At 47.7% G+C, this 22,076-nt stretch overlaps 3 protein-coding genes across 3 annotated transcripts; all 3 read right to left on the reverse strand.

Annotated features, from left to right (window-relative positions):
• Nucleotides 1–5,787: 5,787 nt before the first annotated feature.
• GCG54_00004005 (uncharacterized protein) lies at nucleotides 5,788–7,349 on the reverse strand (the record flags this gene model as incomplete). The annotated part of the gene is made up of 4 exons (XM_045404060.1): nucleotides 5,788–6,215; nucleotides 6,288–6,717; nucleotides 6,772–7,065; nucleotides 7,137–7,349. The coding sequence occupies 4 exons, from the start codon at nucleotides 7,347–7,349 to the stop codon at nucleotides 5,788–5,790; spliced, it is 1,365 nt and encodes a 454-aa protein (XP_045257260.1).
• Nucleotides 7,350–8,049: 700 nt separating this feature from the next.
• Nucleotides 8,050–14,354, reverse strand: GCG54_00004006 (Proline-specific permease; the record flags this gene model as incomplete). Its single annotated transcript, XM_045404061.1, has 6 exons — nucleotides 8,050–9,383; nucleotides 10,776–11,796; nucleotides 12,479–12,503; nucleotides 12,560–13,198; nucleotides 13,253–14,103; nucleotides 14,163–14,354. The coding sequence occupies 6 exons, from the start codon at nucleotides 14,352–14,354 to the stop codon at nucleotides 8,050–8,052; spliced, it is 4,062 nt and encodes a 1,353-aa protein (XP_045257261.1).
• A 3,155-nt stretch (nucleotides 14,355–17,509) lies between these two features.
• GCG54_00004007 (uncharacterized protein) lies at nucleotides 17,510–21,689 on the reverse strand (the record flags this gene model as incomplete). The annotated part of the gene is made up of 3 exons (XM_045404062.1): nucleotides 17,510–17,626; nucleotides 17,720–19,673; nucleotides 21,553–21,689. The coding sequence occupies 3 exons, from the start codon at nucleotides 21,687–21,689 to the stop codon at nucleotides 17,510–17,512; spliced, it is 2,208 nt and encodes a 735-aa protein (XP_045257262.1).
• Between the last annotated feature and the right edge of the window lie 387 nt (nucleotides 21,690–22,076).

A 22,076-nucleotide genomic window follows, 5' to 3' on the forward strand; every position in this document is an offset into this window, starting at 1 on the left:
AATATAATTTAGATAACTATTTACTTAATAAGTAATTATTAAGAGTATTTATAGAATCTATATATATTTAGAGGGGTAATTAAATAGAGATATTTATCCTTTTAAAGAGATCTATAATATATAATAGAGCCTTCCCTCTAAATATTAGATTTATTTACTTAATTTTATAAGTTAATATAGCTATAAATAATTATAATACTAATTTCTAAGTAATTAGTACTCCTCTATATATAACTATATAACTAGCTATTAACTTATTTATTTTTTTATAATTAGACTAGTTAGTATTATAGAATACTAATAATTTAAAGTTATTAATAGAATAACTTAGATTACTAAAGTAGAGTACTAATTATTATAAACTATAGAGATATCTTTATATTAATCTTAGTAGTTTATTATACTTTTTAGAGGTATATTATTAATCTCTAGTAGCTCTACTTATAGGTATTATAATATCTAGTTATATACTATTTATAATCTACTATAATTTACTTAGATTACTTTAATATTTATATATCTTAATAAGTATTTTATATTATTCTATAATCTCTAGTAACTAAGTATTACTAAGAGAGTAAGGAATTTAATTATATTTAGTAATACCTTTCTCTATTAGTATATTATTAATATATTTAGTTTATAAGATTTAGAGTTATTTTATCTTTTAGTAGTAAATAATTTTAAACCTAAGAAACTATTATACTTTACTTATATTTTTAATCTAAAAGAAGTTATATAAGTTATTTTTAAAGTTATTAACTTACTTAATATTAGGTATAGTAATAAGTATATTATTAATATAAAGTAATATTATAATACTATCCTTATTAATAAGAATATAAGGTTTTTTTAGGAGTAAATTAAACCTTAATTATTTAAGGATAGTAATAATTTATTTATACTAGAGAAGAGGGGATTCTCTTAACTTATAGAGAACTCTTTTTAATTTATAGAACTAGCTAGTTCTATTATTAAACCTATAAAGTTAAGTAATAAAGATATTATAATCTTCTATAAAGGTATTTAAGAAGATTATAACTATATTAATTTAGTGAAGTTTTAGATCTTTAAAAGTTATAATTAGTAAAAAGACTTATAAAGTAATAAGATTAATAATAGTAATATAAACTATCTTACTATCCTTATTTTAAAAGTTACTATAGATAACCTATCTTATTCTAACTCTATTAAGTCTTCTATCTATAATAACCTTTTTATTATATACCTATTTACTTAAGAGATATTTAAAACTATCTAAAAGCTCTTTAAGTTACTAATATTCTATCCTTTATAAGCTTTTAACTTAAGTCTTTATAATATTAAAAATAGCTAACTTTAGAGGTCCTTTTTCTATTACCTCCTACTTCCTAAAGGTTATAAGTAAGTAAATCTCTAAGCTAAAAGCTTATAATAAATTAAATACTAAGAAGGTAAAAATAACTAGTTCTTAGTCTATTTTATTATTAATTAGGTTAATCTTTATAGCCTCTATCTTACTAAATTTCCTATTAAATTTCTTTATATTATATAATATTTAGGTTTTAAATATCTAAGTTATTTAAATAGAAGAAGAAGTAGCTACTCTTAATAATCTTATAAGAGTAAAGCTTTTATTATTACCTCTTAATCTTCTCTTTAGTCTTCTTTATATTAGTTAAGGTATTTAAGGGGAAATAATAAAAGATCCTAGCTATAATAATATAGTAAGAGAACTCTATTACTAATAAGAGATAGTAGGAGAACTCTAATTTAGAGGAGTAGTAGGAGAATATTAATATAAAAGAGAATCTTCTTTTAGTATTAATTATACCTATATATTTATAGTATTAGTATTTTATATTAGTATATATAATTCTAAATCTAAAGTTAGTAAACTACCTCCCTTTCTACTAACTTCTTCTTATTCTTAAAGAAGTTTATTTTCTTATTCTTATTTATTATTACCCTCTAATTCCTAAGTATCTTCTAAGTATAAATTATCTACCTCTCTTTATAGTTATTCTTATTTAGTAGAATAAATATAATAATATAACCTTATATTTAAATTATAAAACTAAAACTTAGCTTTATAGGTTATAATTAGTAGTTTATTATTATACTTATAGGTTTCTAACTTAACCTCTTCTTTTAACTATAAGTTATTAAATTTAACTAAAAGGAGCTCTCCTTTATCTTCCTTAAATATTATATCCCTTACCTACTAAATACTATTAGTCTTTTTAATAAAAATATAGAAGATATTACTATAGAAGCTATTATATCCTATAAATCTTCTAAGTTTAGTTTTAAACTTTATCTTCTATCCTTTTATATATAGATAGCTATCTAAGTAAATATAGATATAAATTTAGTAGCTTTAATAGTAGAGATAGTATATATATAGTTTTCTTATAATAAGAGATATATTAAGGGTATTTACTAATTTCTTATAAGGACTAATATTACCCTTACTATTAGATAGTAGATTACTAACTTTAATAGAAGTTTTTATTAACTAAAGCTAAAAGGATTTAAAAAGGCTAATTTTTATATATATTACTTATACTTTCTACTATATAACCTTATTAAAACTTTCTACCTCCTTATTCTACTAATAATAATTTAAAGTTACTATTTCTAAATAAAAGCTTTATTCTTAAGTAAAAGGTTTTATTATTTTAAAAAGAGCTATATTATTATCTATAATAACCTTAGAGAAGTAAATAATACTATTTATTACTATAATCTTTTTTAGAAACTAGCTTTATAGCTAAATAGCTATATCTTTCTTTAATTTAAATACTTAAAACTATCTATAAATTAAGAAAGTTTCTATAATATAGAGGCTATAAGTAATACCTCTAAAACCTTATAGTATTAGTTTTAGGAAATTAATCTAAAGCCTCTAAAAAGTCTAAGTTAGTTATTCTTATTATTTATTACTAGTATATTATATTAACTTTACTATAAGGTAGATATAATACTTATATCCTATAAGAGGTACTCTAAAGAGGTTTATATTAGTATCTCTTATAATAATAATAGTTACTTCTCTAGATAGATACCTTAAATAAGTATAAAAAGTTTAGTAATTTAGCTTAAGAGAGTTAAATTTATTACCTTAGTTAGAAGGATAGATCTAAAACTAAGAGACTTATATATCTTATTTAAAGTTAGTAATAACTTTAGATATATCTTTATAAACTAAAGTATTATCTAAATTATTAAAATAGATATTTATTTTTTAAAGAAGATTAGTACTAATAATTTATACTATATTATGAGGTTTATAGAGGGTACTATATAGTTAGAAAATAGTTTTTTTATTACTTAGTTTAATAGTAATTACTTTAGTTATACTAATAGCTTAGCTAATTTAATCCTTTCTACTTATATAGTTTATAATTAATCCTTAAGGGAGATTTTAAAGTTCCTTAAAGATAGAGAGATTATTAAGAATATATCTACTAGTATTAGTATTTAGTATAAAGGAGTCTATCCTCTTAATTAAAGTTATAGATATAATATATTAACTTAGTTATACTTCTTAGTTATTATTTTCTTCTTTATTAACTTTCTTAATAGTACTATATATAAAGAAACTATTAATCTCTATATTTATAGCTTAATTAGTAAAATTATAGCTAGAGTATATAGATTCCTTTATTAGTTACTTCCTAACTCCTTATATATATATAATTTTATATAGATCTTTAGCTAGAGGTTAAAGGTTAAAGTATAGATTAGATATTCTAAAGTTTTTTATTAAGAATAGTAGAAAGGTTCTCTTTTAAACTTAAGCTAATAGAGTATCTATAAAAGCTTTAAATTATTAATTAATATTCTATTTAATATTAGAGTTTCTAAAAATACTATCTTAAGTTTAGCTTTTTAAGGTAAATACTAAAATAAATACCTATATTATTAATTACTAAGTTATTAGTAATTTATTAATATACTTAAACTTATTATATACTAAAGTATAATATCTATAATATTTAAAGGAATAATTATTATACTTATTTAGGTATAATATTATCTTTTTATAATAATAGTTATATATCTTATATTTATAGAGAGTCTTAAGATACTTAATATTATAGGAAATATATAAATCTTATAGTTCTATACTCTTAAACTTAAAAACTTAAGTTTACTTCTTTATAATAAACTTCTTCTTATTTAATAAAGCTTTAATACCTTAAGAAGCTTATTTATATTATTCCTTTTTACTTAAGCCTCTAAGTTTTTATAAGAAATTATTATAGTTTTAAATCCTTATAATAAAGTTATTCTCTATAAAGTTTATTTTAACTTAATTAAAATATCTAAAACCTTAAATAAATCTATAAATAAGAGCTATAATTAATAAACTTATATTAAAACTATTTAGTTTATTAAAAGTTAAGTAAAGATCTTATATAAAATCCTTAATATTACTATAGTTAATTCTAGTTATTTTATTTTAGTTATTATAGACTTTATTTATAGCTAGCTTATTAAACTTCTAAGTATATTCTTTAGTTTTAATAAAAATATNACTTTATTTATAGCTAGCTTATTAAACTTCTAAGTATATTCTTTAGTTTTAATAAAAATATAGAAAGTTAAAGCTATAATAGAAAGACTATTATTAATTATTTCTTCTAAGAAATTATATTAAATCTTCTCTATAAGTAACTATCTAATAAGTATAAAACCTATAAATATTAGATTACTTAAAAAGTTTAGATCTTTAACTACTACTATTTTATTTTCTTTAAAAACTATATTTCTATTATATCTAACTAATATCCTTTTAGCTATTAAGTAGAAGAGTAATTTTATTACTTTAAAGGTGTTCTTAAGATTAATTTCCTATAATTTAAAACTTATAACTTTAATTAGTTTAAGGATAGTATTATATACTAAACTTCTTAGATTTAATCCTTTACTAGCTATTTTCTATATAGCTACTCTAGCTATAAGGTTTATAATAGAAAAAGGGAGAAAGTTAATCTAGAATAATCCCCTTCTAATAGAACTAAAAGAAAATAGAGTTAGATTACTAATTAAAGATATATTAATTTATTTAATTAATTTAGTAGTTTAAGAGAAATTTAAAGAGTAATTATAAGTAATTATTAGATATTTATTAAGTAATTATTACTATATAACTATAGTAATTATTAAATAATTATTAATTTTAGTAGCCTAAAGGTTAAAGAGATTTTATAAGTAGGGGATATATATTATAATAACTATAACCTCTACTTAGAAGTATTATTTCTAATAGTTTAATAATCTATTAATTACCCTATAGTAATTACTAAACTATAAAGTTAGAGTCCTAATAGCTACTTAAAAATAACCTTATTATTTAGTAAATAGATTTTAAGTATTTAGAGGGCTTATAACCTATATAAAGTAGCTTAATTAATCTAGCTATAAGCGCCAGGTACGCCTAGCTACAAAGTAGTGTAGCCAATCCCTTACGTAAAGGCAGGATTCAGGCCGGGGTTCGGGCCTCAGGCCCGGGCCCGGCCGACTACCGTCTCGCACGACGGGAATCACAGCCTCCGGCTTCCACCACCAAGTGCAGCGTTTTCCTCTTTCGGACACAACCTGTCACCATTACACTTGGACGATATTGATTCACAATGTACACAAATCAGTGAACCCTTGTTTGCATTCAGCCACTTTGTCAATCGTAAAAACCCCGAAACCTCAGCAAATCTAACGACATGATGGCGTATGACCTTTGTGAAGGCGAGAAACGTCCTGTCTCCATGACATCCTGCCAGATTCTCTCAGAAGGCACCCCCTCTACATCTTCTCGTCGTAAGAGTAGGTGCTGTCCGTGTCGCTCTCCAGATCCTCCAACTTCGCCGACACCTTGCCCTTCTGCGCGCGCAGCTGGCCAGCAGCGAACTTGTTCCGGGCCTTGACCGAGTCCTTGTTCAGGCGCTCCAGCTTGCCCTCCATCTTCTTGAGGCCCTTCATGAGCTTCTTCTCCCCCTTGCGCAGCGCACGCTGGCCAACCTCAAATCTTTCCATCTCATTGCACAACTGGGAGAAACGACCGGTCGGAGCCTCCATCTGCTTGATATCGGCGCCAAAGAGGCTGACCAGCAACTTCTTGTCCGCGTCGGGTCGCTCCCAGATGGACAGCAGTTGGCCATGCTCAATCTTGGTGTTGGCGTAGAGGGTGAGCAGTCTGCAAGCGCAGGCGTGCTGCGCAAGTTGGGCATTGACTGTCGGCATAATTAGCACATGATGCCGTCGTAAGTATGATCCAGTGGGATCATGGGGGAGGGAGGGCCAACCTTGAGTCACCAGGGCCTTCATTGCCTTGGCATCCTCCTGGAGGGAGACGGCCCGGTCATTGAGCTTCGCCGTGGCCTCCGTGTACTTGTTGTGGTGGTCTCTGTCAAAGAGGCTGGCAAATTTCTCCCACATGCTTCTGTTGAGGATGGCACTCTTCTCCTTGGGGTTGGAGAACTTGGTCACCTCGGCGGCGGAGTCGGACGCCATCTGGGCATTGCTGTGGGCTTCAGTGGCACATGCCAGGATGCTGGCGTGGCCCTCAATGACCCATCGGACCCTATCGTTGAAGATATCGACATCCTGTCTGCTGTTGAGCGACGGAACGAGCTTTCGCAGACGCTTATCGGCTCCAGAGGCCTGAACAAGCAACTCCGAGGCGGCGGAGGAGGTGCGGGTGGGGGTCTCGGGGGTAACAGAGTAAGGAACAGCCTGGGTTGTTGTCAGAATGTGGGTGGGGGGAGTAGAAAGGTGAGTAGGACGTACCTCCTGATACTTCTGCTTGAAGCGCTCCATGGCGGATATGGCGGAATCGTCATCGGGGGTGGTGCCGTTGTAGTAGTAGGAGCTCAATCCCCAGTTGCCCCAGGACCAGGAATCATCATTTCTGACGGTGACATCGAAACGCAGCAGCTTGTGGTACTCGAGAAGGCCTCGCTCACGGGCAGGAGCTTTTCCCATGCCGCAGACGTACAGAGCGGCAGTGTTGAAGGCGTTCTTAAAGATAACACGGGCCTCGTCGATGTCGGCGTATGTGGCTGTCTTGTGGGTGAAGCGGATCTGTGTGGAGTGTCAGCCTGATACGGGGGAAGTTGCGGTTTTGAGGGGATTCGCGAGGGGATTTCACATACCGCGAAGCGCAGCAGCTGGATGCGGTCGGAGCCCTTGGCATTGGAGGCATGCTTGGCAGCGGGAACAGAAACGACCCAGCTCTCAAGACCCTTGCGGCACTTGGCGAGAGAGAAGTACTGCCAGAGGCAGGCGACATGCGCGGGGATGTCCTTGGCGGCAAGGAAGTAGCGGAAGCCGAGATCGAAGCAGAGCTTCGCGTCCTGAGGAGCCATCTTGGCGGTGCTGGCGATCGTGAGACGTGTGACGGGGAGGAATGGAAAGGGAAAGGGAAAGAGAAGGTGAAGTCTGAAAGTGGTAAGAACGGTGAAGAGGAAAGAGTTTTGTGGACGACCGGGACGACGACGTGAACCTTGGGAAAGATGGAAGGCGTCGATGGGGAGGGCAGGTGCAGAGATTGAGTTGCGCCGCGAGGAAGGGCCGACGCCGAGTTCTCAAGGTTGGAAGCCGCCAAGGTCACGGGTCGACGCGTCGCTGGGAAAGAAGGTGCGAGATGCGCTTTCCGCTTTGCGAGGCAGGAGTGAGGCAGGCACCAGTCGACACTCGCTCACATGGAAGGAGCAAAGGAAGGAGGTGATGCCTTCCATTTGTTTGAGATGAGGAAAGCACACCTCAGGCCTCCTTCCTCAACTCCAGGTCAACCTCCATCTGACGAGGAAGGCACCTGCTTCAACTTCACCTTCCGCCGGCAGACATCAGGCAGCCGTACTCTTTCTTACCTAATCAGTTCCATGCCATTAGCCGCCTCGCGTGAATTCTCTTTGGCATCTCGTACTTGAAAACTTTCGAATCTCGGGTTCAAAGAATGCTTTTGTCTAGCCCATCTACCCCAATCGCCCCATTTCAAAGTAAGCCCTTGCCATTTGCCCATCTTCCTGGTCACGTTCGTGGCCAACATCCAACCAGATTCGCTGTTCATGCCTGCCCTTCAGCCTCCTGACGCCTCCATCTTCCAGCAAACTTCCACTGTACGCCAGCAAGAAGACCAGCGACGGCCTGCGCCGCCACGCAAACGGTGAAGGCCCATCCAACACCAATCGAGTTGACCATTGGCATCACGAAGCTCGTGCCTCCTGCCGCAAACAAGCATCTCGCCAGGTTGAGGCTGGCACTCGCTGCCGCGCTTCGGTCAGGGAAGATGTCCACGAGATAGGTCATGACCAGCGACTGCGTGCCGATGGCTGTCCATCCCGTGACAAACGTTGATGCAATGGGCACCGCAATATGCACCTTCTCTGGAAAGTTGATTGTCCACCCAAATGCAGCAATCGACACGCATTGAAAGAGGGCAAACACGGGCACCAGCCGAAGACGTGCCTTTTCGATCGGAAAATCCGAGTCGTTATCTTGCTCTCCGTATGTTGCCTTGACTTTCTGATAATCCATGTCCAGGAACTTCCCGGTCGCCAACGTACCGATTATCGAACCTGCTCCGTTGGCGATGAAGGTTAGTCCGATGTGCGTGTCGGAGAGCCCGTAATTGGTCTTGAAGAGTGTGGACATGGCGGTGATGCTCATCTGCCACACCGCATAGTAAATGGCGAGGAAGACTGTAATAGACGCGGCCGACTTGTTGAAGAGAATCCGGATGGGTGCTGTCAAGTCGACCTTCTTGCGAGGTGTCATGCCAGGCGTCGTTTCCTCAACATCCCACTTCACCTTCGTCGTTCGCTGGTAATACACCAACGGGTATTTCTGCAACAACGTCGACGGCGCCCGTCCACCGTTTCCAACGACCGATCTCAGCGTCTCTGGTAGCAGGACAACCAGAAACAACAGGAATATCCCGCAGTAGATGGTCAGGAACCAGAAGATGCTCCTCCAGCCCAGCGACCCCGCAAGAGCACCCCCAATGACCGGACCGATGGCAACAGGAGCCAGCAGCCCAGCCTGGAAAACGCCCATGAAGCCCCCACGCTCCTCGCGCGTCGTGATGTCCCCAATAACGCCGGACCCTATGGCGATCGTGCTTGCGCTGCCCATGCTCTGGACGCACCGGAGAATAATCAAGCCGGCATACGACTTGATCTCGGCGAGGCCGACGCATGCCCCGAAAAATACCAAAAAGGTGCCAATGTAGGCGACCTTTCGACCTTTGACATCGGAAATGGGACCCCAGAGACTCGGGGCGAGACCTTGGAAGATGAGATAGGTGGTGACTGTGAGATTGATGAGCTCGACAGAAACATTGAGGTCGTCGGCGATGGTGGAGAGGGCCGGGAAGTAGATGTTTGACGCGAATCCGGAAACTGTTTTGGTCAGCTCTCGCTTACACGTGTCGTCAATTGAACCCTCACATGTGGCCGCTGTTGATACTAAAATGATGATCAACACTTTTTGGCGCTTGTCAAAGATGCTGTACGGTGTTGTCACTAAGGGCATTCCTGACACGCTTGGTTGCTCTTCATTAGCAGTCATTTCGTCAATCTCGATGAAATATCCGGGAAACAAGACTTTGTTTGATCGAGTTCATCCTTACTGGTGCAACAATGAGATTCCGTCTTTCTTTATCAACTTGTCGACCCGATCACTCTTCGCTGTGGCGTTCGGAACAAGACCGGAGCTGAGCCCCACATTTCCGGAGTTGAGCATCTCAACTCCGGCGTCGATGTTTGAGAAGGGCAGGTTTGTTCTTGGGGAATATGGCCATGCGAATCTCTCAACTTAAATGTCCTAAATATCACATCATAGATCTTGAGATTATCACCTCATTGTTGTGCCATCATGAGAATGGTAGATGTGCACCCTACGGGCGAAGGTGCCCCATCTTTTGGCAAGCGATTCGCCATTCTGAACCTCGACTTAATGACAATGATGTTCGACAACATCAATAAAACCGATGAAGGCAAGCTTTTTATATCAAATTGTGTCCGATGGAACGAAGCCGTGCACCAGGATCATCCAAGGCCGCTCACCATTTTCACCACTCTCTGCTTCACAGATGCCTCCCAACCGGAGCTGGCAAGACCCTCACCATTTGCGAATCTTGTTGATGGATTCGGAGACTTTGTGAAAGGCTCCCCAGAAGTCCAAATTGACAAAAGTTTGAAGCTGGACGAGAAAGACATTGTTCTTCTCAAGACGAGGTGGTACGCGGGTGCTGGGGTTGGAGCAGATATCGAAAGCGCAGGCTATCAACACGGTTGTCATTGTGAGTTATCTAAGACTTGTATGCTGGCTCGAAACTAAATATTATTATAATAGTCTGGTATCACTCTTTCTGGCGTCGTCATGAGCACCGTATACCGCCTGTTCGATCTCGACTACAATCTTTCTTCCTTTCTAGTTTTCTTCTTCGCAGTATTACAATATTTACGTCATCTCTGACAATGTGATGGAGTTTCCGGGAGATGGGAGCGCGGAGCTGAGAAAATGTCTCCTCAGAAATCAGTTGAAGCATATGAATATTAGGGTCATTACATTGGACGAGGCCTTGAGGATGCTGGAATTGTCTGGGAAATGCTAGTTTTCACACATCGAATGATCATCATAACGGGTCTTTTGAGCCCCAAAGCTTCCATGACACCATCATCAGCCTCCATGCGTACACAAAGTGACAGCATAAACCATCGTCCCATACTCATCAAGATCTTCCAGCCACAATTCAACTCGCTCCCGCCTCTTCTCCGTCTCTGCCTCACCGAAATGCTCTGGCATTGGCCAGAGCTCTTCAATCCGGAGCCCTCCATCGTTCCACGCCGCAAGCTGAATATTGTACTTGACCTCCCAGTCACGTCGGTCCCTCGCCTCCCACAGAGACTTGCTACCCGGGGCAAGCAGCCCTCGAAGCTCGGTAGCAAGATGACTCGGGAGACCGTCATTCGTCAAGAGGGCACTGTCAAACATGCACATTGTAAACACCACCCTCCTCTTCGTTTCCGCGACGATCCATTCCTCCCATTTCGGCCTGGCACCTTGCTGTTCTGCGACACACGCAAGGCCCCTTCGCGCCGTCTCGCACGCGAGGTCTTGCGTGTTCATCATGGCCTGGTGCAAGAACGTCTTGTACTCGCGACCGAGCCGGAAGAAGATGACCATGGCGTAGATGAGATATGCCTGGAAGGCCGCCAGCAGGGCCATGTCGTCAAAGGTTGTCTTTCTGTCGTAGAGTTTAGTCATCTCCCGCTGGAGAACCTCGGCGATGACGCCCTCGCTGCCTGGATGTGGGTTGGCACACATGCGTATCACTGATAGACATGTCGAAAGGGGCACACTGGATGGGGAGTTAAGCTGTGACCAGTGGATGAAAGGCGGCACCCTGTGGCCGCGGATTGCGCAGTTTGCGTAGGATTGCAGCACCCGATGGATAAAGGCGGAGATGCTGGGGGTGTACTTCTTGATTGTTTGGCCCGGCAATGGCACGAAATTGTGCAGCCATCGGTTCGCAATGTCGTCGGGGTTGATCGGGCACGTGAGGTTCATGTTGGAAAAGTTCAGCTCAACTCCGGTGTTGGCGGGGGGAAGCGGGCCCGGCGCCGGTCGGTCGCGAGTATCATCGGCATCAGTCGGCGTCGTACCCGATGCCGAGTAAGCAGAGTAAACCGAAGCATCGGATATGTCATGCTCCGGAGACGGCAGATGGTTGTCTGCGTCCCTTCGCCCGGGCGTCTCCGTGTCGACGTCCGGACCTGAGGGGCTCAACTCCGGCTGAGACCGTGTTGGCTGCGGCGCGGTGTGACTTGTCGGTGCATATGCACACGGGAGTCCCCGCTGTTCACACCGCGCGCAACATCCGGGCTTCCGATCACACTTGGCTTTGGCGGCGACGCATTGGCAGCAGGCTTTCTGTCGGGAGGTTGAGTATCGTGCTGATCGCATCGCTTGGGCAGCAAGCAAGGTGGGCTTCAACTCCGATTGTCGGTTTCTCTCTCGCTGCGACACAGCACAGGGACCGGGCCGGCCTTGTTCTGTCTGGCGGCGCTAACTAATTAACGTAACGAGATGAGGTCACGGCTCGAGGAACTACCAGGAACTAGACCGCGCACACACACGGATGAAAATGCAGGGGACGGATGACTCCGTTTGAACCCCGCATAGTCGCCGTGCGGGGGAGGCTAGTTTACGTAATTTGGTGTTGGAGAATGCGAGGAATTGGAGCATTGGAGCGCCGCGATGGAGTCGACATGGACACGATGGGTGGTGCTTGGCCTGGGGTTCTGGGGAAGATGTGGGTTTGCCGCGGCTGGACGCGATGGGATCGGATGCTTGTCTTCGGCCAAGAGGAAGCCGGGCCACGGCATGTTGGGCTCTGAGACTCTAAGGATGGCTTTGAGAGACATGGCCTGACAAAGGGAGGGCGAGGCACATTAGGGTTACACAGTCAATCACTGGAAGAGACACACACGGAGAGAGCATTTTGGATGATGAAACTTTTTGTCATTGAAACGAAAATTCAGGTATCTTGTAGATCATAGTGGCTGTTTACCACATCTTCTCCCAGGTTCTGCGGACAACAGACATCTGGGCCAGTCTCGCCCTCTCCACCTCCTCAATGCCACCCTCCTCCCAGTGTCTGCACTCGGCATCGACCTCGGCCTTTCCGCTGAGCAGGTCGGCCTCCTTGGGCTGGACGAAGCGCGTGCGCTTGAGGACCTTCCAGACGACAAACGTGAAGACGCCAAAGATGAAGCCAAAGTAGGACGTGATGAAACCGCGGACGCTGAAGGGGTAGAAGTTGTCGAAGCCGACAAAGATAAGGGCGAGGAAGCCCAGGAGCAGGGCCAGGGCGGGGAACCAGGGGGTCAGGGGCGCGATGTAGGGCAGCGTCTCGGGAGGGAAGTTTTGGGCGACGCGGGCGCGGTAGAAGCCCATGTAGGTGATGAGCATGAAGGTGTAGGTCATGATGAGGGCGGTCGTGGTCAGGTCAACGAACCAGAAGAAGACCTCGACGGCGGCGTTGGAAGAGACGAGGAAGGTGATGCACGAGATGAGCGTGACGGTCAGGACGCAGTAGATGGGCACGCCGGCCTTGGTGCACTTCTGGAGGAACTTGGGGGCCTGGCCGTCGCGGGCGAGACCGTAGAGGGTTCGGGAGCAGGAGTAGAGGTAGGCGTTGCCGCAGGACCTAGGCGTTGTTAGTATATATAGAGTAGATGCTGACAGAGAAAAGAAAACTCACCATCCAGAAAGTAGAATGAAGGCGTTGATGATGTCGGGAAGAGCCTTGATGTGCAGGTTCTTGATACCAACAACCCAAGGGGAGGCACCGGCACCAGGCTCGCCGTTCTCAATGGCGCCCAGCAGACCGGGGTCGCGGGAGGAGCAGATGATGCCGACGCAGAGGACACCGACGACGTAGAAGCCGACAAGACGGTAGAAGATGAGCTTGGCGACGCGAGGGATGGTGCGGCGGGGGTTCTGGATCTCGCCAGCGGCCAGGGCAATCATGTCGGGGCCGGCAATGGTGAAGGCGGCGTAGATGACGACCTTCCACCAACCCAGGAATCGACCCGTCGCGCCATCGGTGAAGTAGGAGTGGATGTAGTTACCGCCGCCCCAGTTGCGGAAGCCGTAGGCATCGTGCATGGGGTTGCCGCCTGACATGGTGACGAGGGTGATGAGGCACAGGCCGAACAGGAGGATGACCTTGGTCGAGGCCATGATGAACTCGGACTCGCCGTAGTACTTGACTGCAATCAAGTTGACGGCGACACACGAAACCATGGCGACGGCGATCCAGGCGGCGGCGTTGATGTCGGAGTTCCAGTATTGAATGACGGTTGCGACGGCGCTGTATTCTGTACACACGAGCATGAGGCCGGCGAAGAAGTAGGTCCATCCCATGGCGAATCCGAGAGCAGGGTCAACAAAGCGAGAGGCGAGTTCGAAGATGGAGCCGCGGATGGGCAGGTAGGCGCACATCTCGGCGACGGACAGGTTGAGGGGCCAGATGAAGAGAAGACCCCAGAAGGCGTATCCGAGGACGAGGGAGAGAGGGCCGGCCTTGGAGAGGACACCGCCAATACCGACCTGGTAAGGGGGTTAGCTTGAGTTGAAAGTGAGGCCATCATCGCGGGAAGCAAACATACCCAGAGACCAGTACCGATGGAACCTCCAATGGCCATGAGCTGGACATGGCGAGGGCTTAGACCACGAACGGTCTCACCGTACTGCTGTGCAACGGCGGCATTGTTGCCCGACTCGACCTGGCCGAGCTTGTTGCTGTTGGTGCTGTCGGCGCGGGAGAGGCCGACAGTCTTTTCTTCCATGCCAGCAGCCATGATGGCAGGTTGATGCTGGCAGTGTGGTGTTTTGACTCAAAGGTCTAGGGCCCGAATTATTCTCAGAGAAGGACTGTGGTGAGAATAGTCTTTCTTCGGACTCTATGTGCTGCAGGGTCGGCAACTAATGCTCACGACGCCGATCAGACCGTTTGGGATAGGGAAGACGAGGACACCACGGGAACCACAGACCGAGGGATGAGAGCGAGACAGGCCATCTATTTCTATCAGAAATGCCGGAAGCAGTTCGCAGGCTCGTGGCCCCTGGGTTGCCTGGTTCCCCCGACGCTACCTCTTCTGCGTCGTCCGCGCGGATCCATTCCCTCCCCGGCTAGCCACCCAACCTTCATCTGACGTCTCCCGGTTCGGCGGTTCCTGGGAGGCGCGTGTACTGCATAGCAGGTGTGCGCGCGCAGTGTGGGAGGTGAGAGAGAAAGCGACTACTACAACGCAGTATGTAACTTACTCGGGTCATGATAGACAAGACCAACCGTCGATGGGGCCCCATCTGCGTACGGCAATAGGGTCCCCACGCAGATAAGCAGAAACGGCCGGGGAACGCTTGTGAATGGGTGGCAGCTGGCTGGGGCGATCAATGGGTGCGGTGGGCGCGGGGGTGAACCCTTGTCGGAGCAACGTCAGGGCGGCCGATACCGACGATAACGGAGCGAAGGCCCTTCCAAAAGATGTTCATAATGCTGTGGTTCCAAGGGTGGTTTTGGTAGATCTGTGAGTAAGAGTTGTGAGTTGCATCTTTTGCCCCCCTGTTGCCTTCTCTCTCCCCTCTCATGTTCCGCCGTAGTCCCACCGTTGATGAGATACCAGCGGCGTCAATTGCATGAGAATCACATCAAACGTTGGGGTAAGACGATGAAGAATGGTCAATCGGTTGCCGACGATAGCCACTGATCCGAGAGACAAGGGCAGTGTGTACATGTAAACAGTAAAAATCTCCGACGTAATTGAAGGTACTGTATCTTGTTTCGATGGGAACAGTCCCGCGCAGACAAGCATTTTCCGCGCCTCTCGGCTTCCTGGATCGCCCAATCGTCGCTGGAGAAAACACCTCGGCCATCATGTCAAGCCTTTGGCCCGTTCGCCGGTCTGCCAGGCTTGGCGACGATGGGTCGAGACCATCCGACGTCGGATTCGTTCAACTTTAGTTCACTTGAACATGGAGAAACAAGCCACTACCCGACGGACGTCGTAGGCCCTTGGAGTAAGACTCCAGAGACAGAATGAGAGGCAAAACTTGGGGCGCAATCCCTTGGTTGCTTGGCTGCCACACTGCCGAAAGATAATGATTGACCGCGTGCTGGGCCGGCGGCCACCCCGACAATGGTGTGTAGCGTTGCATGTTTTTGCTTGGCAAGATGGCACATCAGGCTTCTAAGCTGTTGCTGACAGCTCGCGGGCAACGAACGAACATGTCTGCCTCCCGGAACCTGAACATGCATACCGGCAGTGAGGTAGGTATTGAAGGACCTGAAAGACCTTCAGTTCAGGTCTTCCAACAGGGGGCGGGATGATTTGCGGTGGCATTTGGCAGAGCGTTCCAGGGCATCCTGCACAGGAACATAGAAAGCGGGTAGAACCCCGACCGGCCAAACCCAGCACGGCATGGCGCCCTCCCCATCATGGTTTGGCGGGAATGTCGGGACTGACTCGCTGGCTGCAGGCTGCATAGGGCGCATTTGCTGCCGTTCAGGTTCTTCGCCCTGCTGCAGAGCAGAGCTGGGAAGAAGAAGAGACTTTCAAGAGACAAGGACTAACCGTACAAAGTAGAGTACTCCCGCACAATATCATGTTGGACTTGCCAAGTCTCGATGTCTCTACCAATGAAAGACGCAGCCAGAATGCTTCCAGAACGATAGCAAAATCGGACGACAGTGGAGTGAGTTTCAGGCACCGGAATCCCAAGGACCCTTGACCATATTGCAAACTTGATGCCCAGTCCTGGCAGTCCAGCCAGTGCCCCCAAGTGCCACCCACATCCGGGGAATTGGCTATCACGGAGCGCCGCGTGCACTCGGCGGCGACACTCGACCTGGATGAGGTTCCTCTTTTTTGGCGTGAGCTTTCATTACGTACTTTCCGTCGCGTTATGGGTCACGCCAGAACGCTAAGAGGCCAAGATAGGACCCAGACCGAGAGGGGTTTTTTCTCTCGCTGGCGCGCGACAGAAACGAACGATGGGCACCGACCGGTCAGAGCTCGGTTCAAGGGAAGATAATGACAGACCGGAACGCCGATTGGCAACAAATGGAAACCGGGAGCAGACCGCGGGGGAGCGCGCCGCGTGGGTACCTGCGTGTGCGGCGATGGCTCCGCGCGCGGCCTCCGTGTTCTTGTTGTATTCGTGGTGTTGTAGAGGTGATGTTCACAAGCAAACACATTGATGCGGAACGAGACGCTGTGTGAGAGAACCAAAAACTATATACTGGTGTCTCCTATCTCACCTCCAACCTCATAAGGGCGCGGATGACGACCAACGAGTCACACGGGATCAATCGACAGCCCGAGATGTCCTCTGCCGGTTGAGAAATGGCGGCAAAGCAGGGGCCGGCGGTGGTCCGTCTCAAGAACTGGTGAACCGGGAATGCGTCCCGGTCCCTGTCCAACACTGAGCCGGCAACGTCCCGGCCGGGACTCATAACCAAGCCTCCCCATGCCTGTAATCCTCCTCTACTACTAGGTACTAGTCATCATGATCATTGACGACACTCGCGATTACTCGTCCGAAAGTCTCAACCAACCGCCGAAATCGAAAACAAAACAGAAATTGGTAACAGCAAAAAAGAGAATGCATCGCCGCCTCAAAGCGGGCCCTGCCAAGCTCCATCAATGCAATAGTGTCTGTCTGTCTGATAATCTAGGTACTACACGTACCAATGGTCGTCTGTTTCCACTACATCTAATCGCGATCTATCCTCGACAGATCCCGTCTCGTAACATCGAGTCTCCGTCATCATCATCATCGTCTGCGCATACATGTCTGCTTGCTTGCTTGCTTTCCAGCGTCACGTTGAAGGGGGCGGTCTCACAAAAATCCTACTCTTCCTCCTCACTCTCTCCATCTTCCGTCTCTATCTCTTTCTCCGAATCCGACCGACGGATGGCCAGACTGCAGGGTATCATGGTAAGAAAAACGCAATCTAGACATCCGCCGCGGCGACCGTGACTGTTATGGTATCCTTCTCGTTGACCTTGGAGGCCACGGTCTCGGTCTCAACAACGGTCTCCGGCTCATGCTCATCCTCTTCGTCCTCGTCCTCGTCTTCGTCGTCTCTGCCCGACGAAAGACGTCTACCGCCACGCCGCCACCGCCCCTTCAACCAACGCCGTCAGCTCTTCGCACCATTCACCTTGGTCTTGGGAGGCGCCCCCTGCGCGCGAGGCGTCCGGTCACCGCTGCTCCGCGTGCCGTTCCCGTTCGTCGGGATGTAAAAGTCGTAGCGGTTGGGGAAGAGAATGATGTTGGCCAGCCTCAGAAGCTCCTGCTCCGACTCCGTCCTGGACTTGTTGCGCAGGCCCTCTTCGTCGTCAATGTCCATCGCGTCACCGCCCCCGTTCAGCTCCCTCTTGGGCGATGCGCCGGCGGGCTCGACGTCGTACGGCGCCAGACCCATGGCCCTGAGGCCGTCGACTCCACCGTACTCCTCGACCTCCTTGGCACCGGGACGGTCCTGGTGCGAGGCCTCGCTGCCCAGGGCGAACAGGGTGTCAAAGTCCGGTCCCGGCTGCCCGGTCTGGAAGGCTTTGCGCTGGCGGGCGAGGAAGAGCGCATTGGTCTGGGTCAACGGGCACACGGGGGTGTAGGTCAAGAGGGACAGCTCGTTAGACTCGTTCTGCAGTGAGGGCGGGACGCCGAGTCTCGTGCCACCCGTGATTATTGAGTAGGCCTGGTCGCAGTGCCAGATAACATAGTCGCCCGCCTGCATGCTGGGCAGAGACACCAGGCTCCTCCGGAGATGCAGATGCGGGTGCCATCGTTCCGTGATACGCTGTGCGTGGCCGGGAACGGCGCCGTGGATGATGGTGTTGGGCTCCGGGTCGAGCGTCCAGTTCGACGCGTCGAGGTAGGCGGCCCATTGATCCGCCTTGCCGCCGTCCGGCTGCTCCGGCGGGCCGCGTTTCGGCGAGAAGAACGGCCGGAGCAGGAAGTACGCGGCGACGAGCTTCGGCGAGGGGAGGACGCGCACCATGCCCTGCTCGACCTTTGTGAGCGCCAGTACGCCCTGGAACATGCGGAAGATGCTGCATGCGCCGGCGCCGTTGTACAGGTCCGTCGTGGCGCCGACGCGGCCGGCCGGGTCCCAGGGGTCGTACGACTCCCAGTCGCCGCGGAAGACGGCCTCGTAGGTGCCGCCGCGGCCGTAGCCGTCGGGCTCCCAGCGCTCGAGGCTGCCGCTGTCGATCTGGGCGATGACTGCGCTGGCGTTGAGGGAGTCGGCGGCCGAGTTGCCGTTCTGCTGGCCGACGGCGCCCAGCTTGTCGTTGTGGATGCGCAGGCGATCGGCGTAGCTCACGGGAGCGCGGGTGATGTGCAGATCGTCCGTCGACTCCCAGAAGGACATGGCGAACTTCTGCGCGCGCAGCATGTTGGGATGCGCGCGGGCGCGGACCTGCACCGGCGTCCAGAACAGGTCGATGCAGGTCGGGTCGTGTAGTGCAGGCGGCTTGAACTCGCGGTTCTTGTCTAGATACTCGTGCGTCTCCTGCACCCAGCTCTGGGCGTCGCTGGGAGAGACGACGCCCTTGATGACGGCGACGCCATACCTGCGCAGGCGGTGGGCGAAGGCCTCGACGCGCACGGGGTCGTTGATGTCGGTGAAGTTAATGGAGGGGATGAGATCGGAGCCCTTGGTCTGGATGTCGGCGATTTCGGTCCTGAGAGCGTCGAGGAGGCGGCGCCAAGAAGCCTCGACGGCGGCTTCGTGGCCGGCAATGAGGCGCTTCTTGACGCCGGCGAAGCGCGACGGAAGCGGAATGGGCTCCGCGCCGTAGAATGAGACGACGGGAGGCTCCATGCTCTTGTGGAAGACCTTGCGGCTTGCTGCTGGTGTTGCTGCTGCTGGTGTTGCTCCAGTTGGAGTCACAGTCGACGAGCGCGTCGTCGCGGCCGAGGTTGCAGCAGTGGTGGCCGCAGACACGGGAGAAGGAGAGGTGGTTGTGGTTGTGGAAGAAGACAAGACGGTGGTAGGGGAGACGGAGGTGGCCCGGGACGCGGCGGCAGATGACGGCGGGGAGGTCTTAAGAATGCGGGCGGATGTTCTGCGTGAGGAGCTTGGGGATGAACTTCCTGTGCTCAAACCACCACTAGAGATGATGGAGATAGATCCAGACCCAGACCCAGATGAATGACCCCTGCGACCCTTCTTCCCCAAACTCGGCCTGGAGGGTGGTGGCTTGTTGTTGACAGACGCAGCAGCGGAAGCTGATGTTGTGTTGCCACCAGCTGTTGGATGATTCGACAAGTTGCCCAGGTTCTCGGTCAAGGTCGCTGAGGATGAGAAGATGCCGGCATGTCCATGTCCATATTCATGTTCATGTAAATGTACTTCTGCATCTCCAAATCCCCCTCCCCCTCCCCCAATTTCCTGCCCACCACCACCACCACCCCCTTCTCCTCCTTTTCCGCCCTCCCCAGTTGCATTTGCATTTGCGGGGGGCGCCTCAGTGGGGCCAGCGGCCCAGCGGGCCTTCATCATCCGAGCTGCCGTTGTTGCCCAGAGTCTGGGATGATTGTACGCAGTAGTTGCTGTATCTCCTGGTCCTGGTGATTACTGTGGCTAGTAGAGATACTCTGCATCCATCAGTACCTCAAGTCGCGTGCCGTGCTGCAGTCAGCCAACAGGAAGAAGCGAGATCTCGACTGATACGTAAGTAGGTATTGGCAGAAACAAGAAAGTCAGCTGCCGACTGATGAGTGGAAATGGTGTAATAACGGCGTCGGACCAAGTGTTCCTCGAATCCAATTTCGGGAGTTGTTGACCAGGGCAAATGAGATCCAATCCAATCGTCTTGGGCCCCGAGCCGACCGGACGACGCGCAAACCCCGTTCGTCGTAATAATCCTCTTCTTATATGTTGCGACCCGTCTCGTGATGCCGCGAACACACCACAAAGCCCCGGATTCTTCAACGTTTTGGTGATCCCCAAGTGGTGGAAAAGCCAGTCCAGCCAGCCTGTCAGCCACAAAAGACGCGGACGGGAACCTCGGCGGCGCAGGAACAGGTCTAGTCCAAAGGCAGCCCTTCAGGGGGGTTTTTCTTGACAGCGGTTGTAGTTCCGAATCGAGTGCAGAATGGCACCTCGTGACCGTCCCAAACAGGGCAAAAACTGAAGCGGCGGACGCAGGATACCGAGAAGAAAAATAACAAATGGATTGCGTCTTGTTGTAGATGTAGTGAGTGCGAAGTTGAAGTAAAGCTGGTACGGAGAGACAACAAGAACAGCAGACCCTTTCCAACTAGAACAAACCATCCGGTGTGTGAGTACTCTGGGGCATCACGAAGCCTTTATCTGCATCCATGATGGGGGGTGCACAAGAATGTTCCCACAATTCTTCCATCGGCATCTTACTCCATGATTCCACGATTCCCATCCCTAGTCCAGCCCAGACCCTGGCATCAATCAGCGTGGCCGCAGTTAACGGACTCTGGGCCGACAGCTTGGGCCCGCGCGTTCTGTTTCTGGTTCTGGCTAAGCACCGCACTGCACCCAGAGCATCTCGGCGCTTCAAGAGGGCAGGAGGGGAGCAAGAGGGTCCGTCGACCCCGTGTGCAATGAGATAGATTGCTTCTCATTGCACCATCGCCAAATCGCCGGGTGAAATGACCCCCAAGCCGGGGGTGTCGACGCGGGCGATACGGGCGATACGGGCTACATTGGCCCACGAGAAACCTCAAACCTCCGTGTGCGCTGCCCGCCGGGCCGCGAACCCGCGCCACGGCTAATATGCGGAGTGTCGCTCTTCACGCAGACTGGCCAGAGTCCGCCAGAATGGAGAGGGCCTCTTCGGCCAGACAGGCCGTTTGTTCCAGCGCCCACGCTCACATCCCTGCCCTGATTCCTTCTTCTCAATGGCTGCTGTGTCCGCGCCATGGACGTATCGGTACAAGCTCCTCCTCATGTGCAGGCGCGCCGTGTGTCCTCCATGCTCCCTCTCCACGCTTTGTACTGTCCTAAGAACTCACTGGGAAAAGCTGGGCGACGAGCCGTTGGCAGGAAACGTTTGGGTCGCGTACGGGACGAGCATGGACACCGAAACCACAGCGGCGGCGGCGGCGGCGGCTTTGGCTTCTTCTCTCTGGAGGCATTTCTGTTTTCCCATGGCCGTTCCCCAGCTGGCTGATGTTCGGGATCTTGCCGATCTTTCCCAGCAAACGGCCCTTGGCCCCCATCTCTCGTCTCGATGCTGGTTGCCCCTACATAGTATGCCCATGTCCAATGGTCCAATGCACCGTCCCGTGTCAATCCAGGCCCTGGACTTCGGGATGCATTGCGCCGCAGTTCGAAGATGGCGACAAGACCTGATGAATCGCGCCCCCCCCAGGAGGGCGGGTTGCATGTGACCGTCACAAAGTCGAAGCAGCACAAAAACCTTTTCGCAGGCCATTACGACGTCTTGCACCGCATTGATAATTGAAGACTGCTATTGAGCTTGGGACGTTTTCGGATGCGAACATGACTGGCGAGCACACCGGCTGAGACGGACCCG

This window comes from Colletotrichum gloeosporioides, assembly GCF_011800055.1.
Source record: "Colletotrichum gloeosporioides strain Lc1 chromosome Unknown consensus_103, whole genome shotgun sequence".
Taxonomy (NCBI): domain Eukaryota; kingdom Fungi; phylum Ascomycota; class Sordariomycetes; order Glomerellales; family Glomerellaceae; genus Colletotrichum; species Colletotrichum gloeosporioides.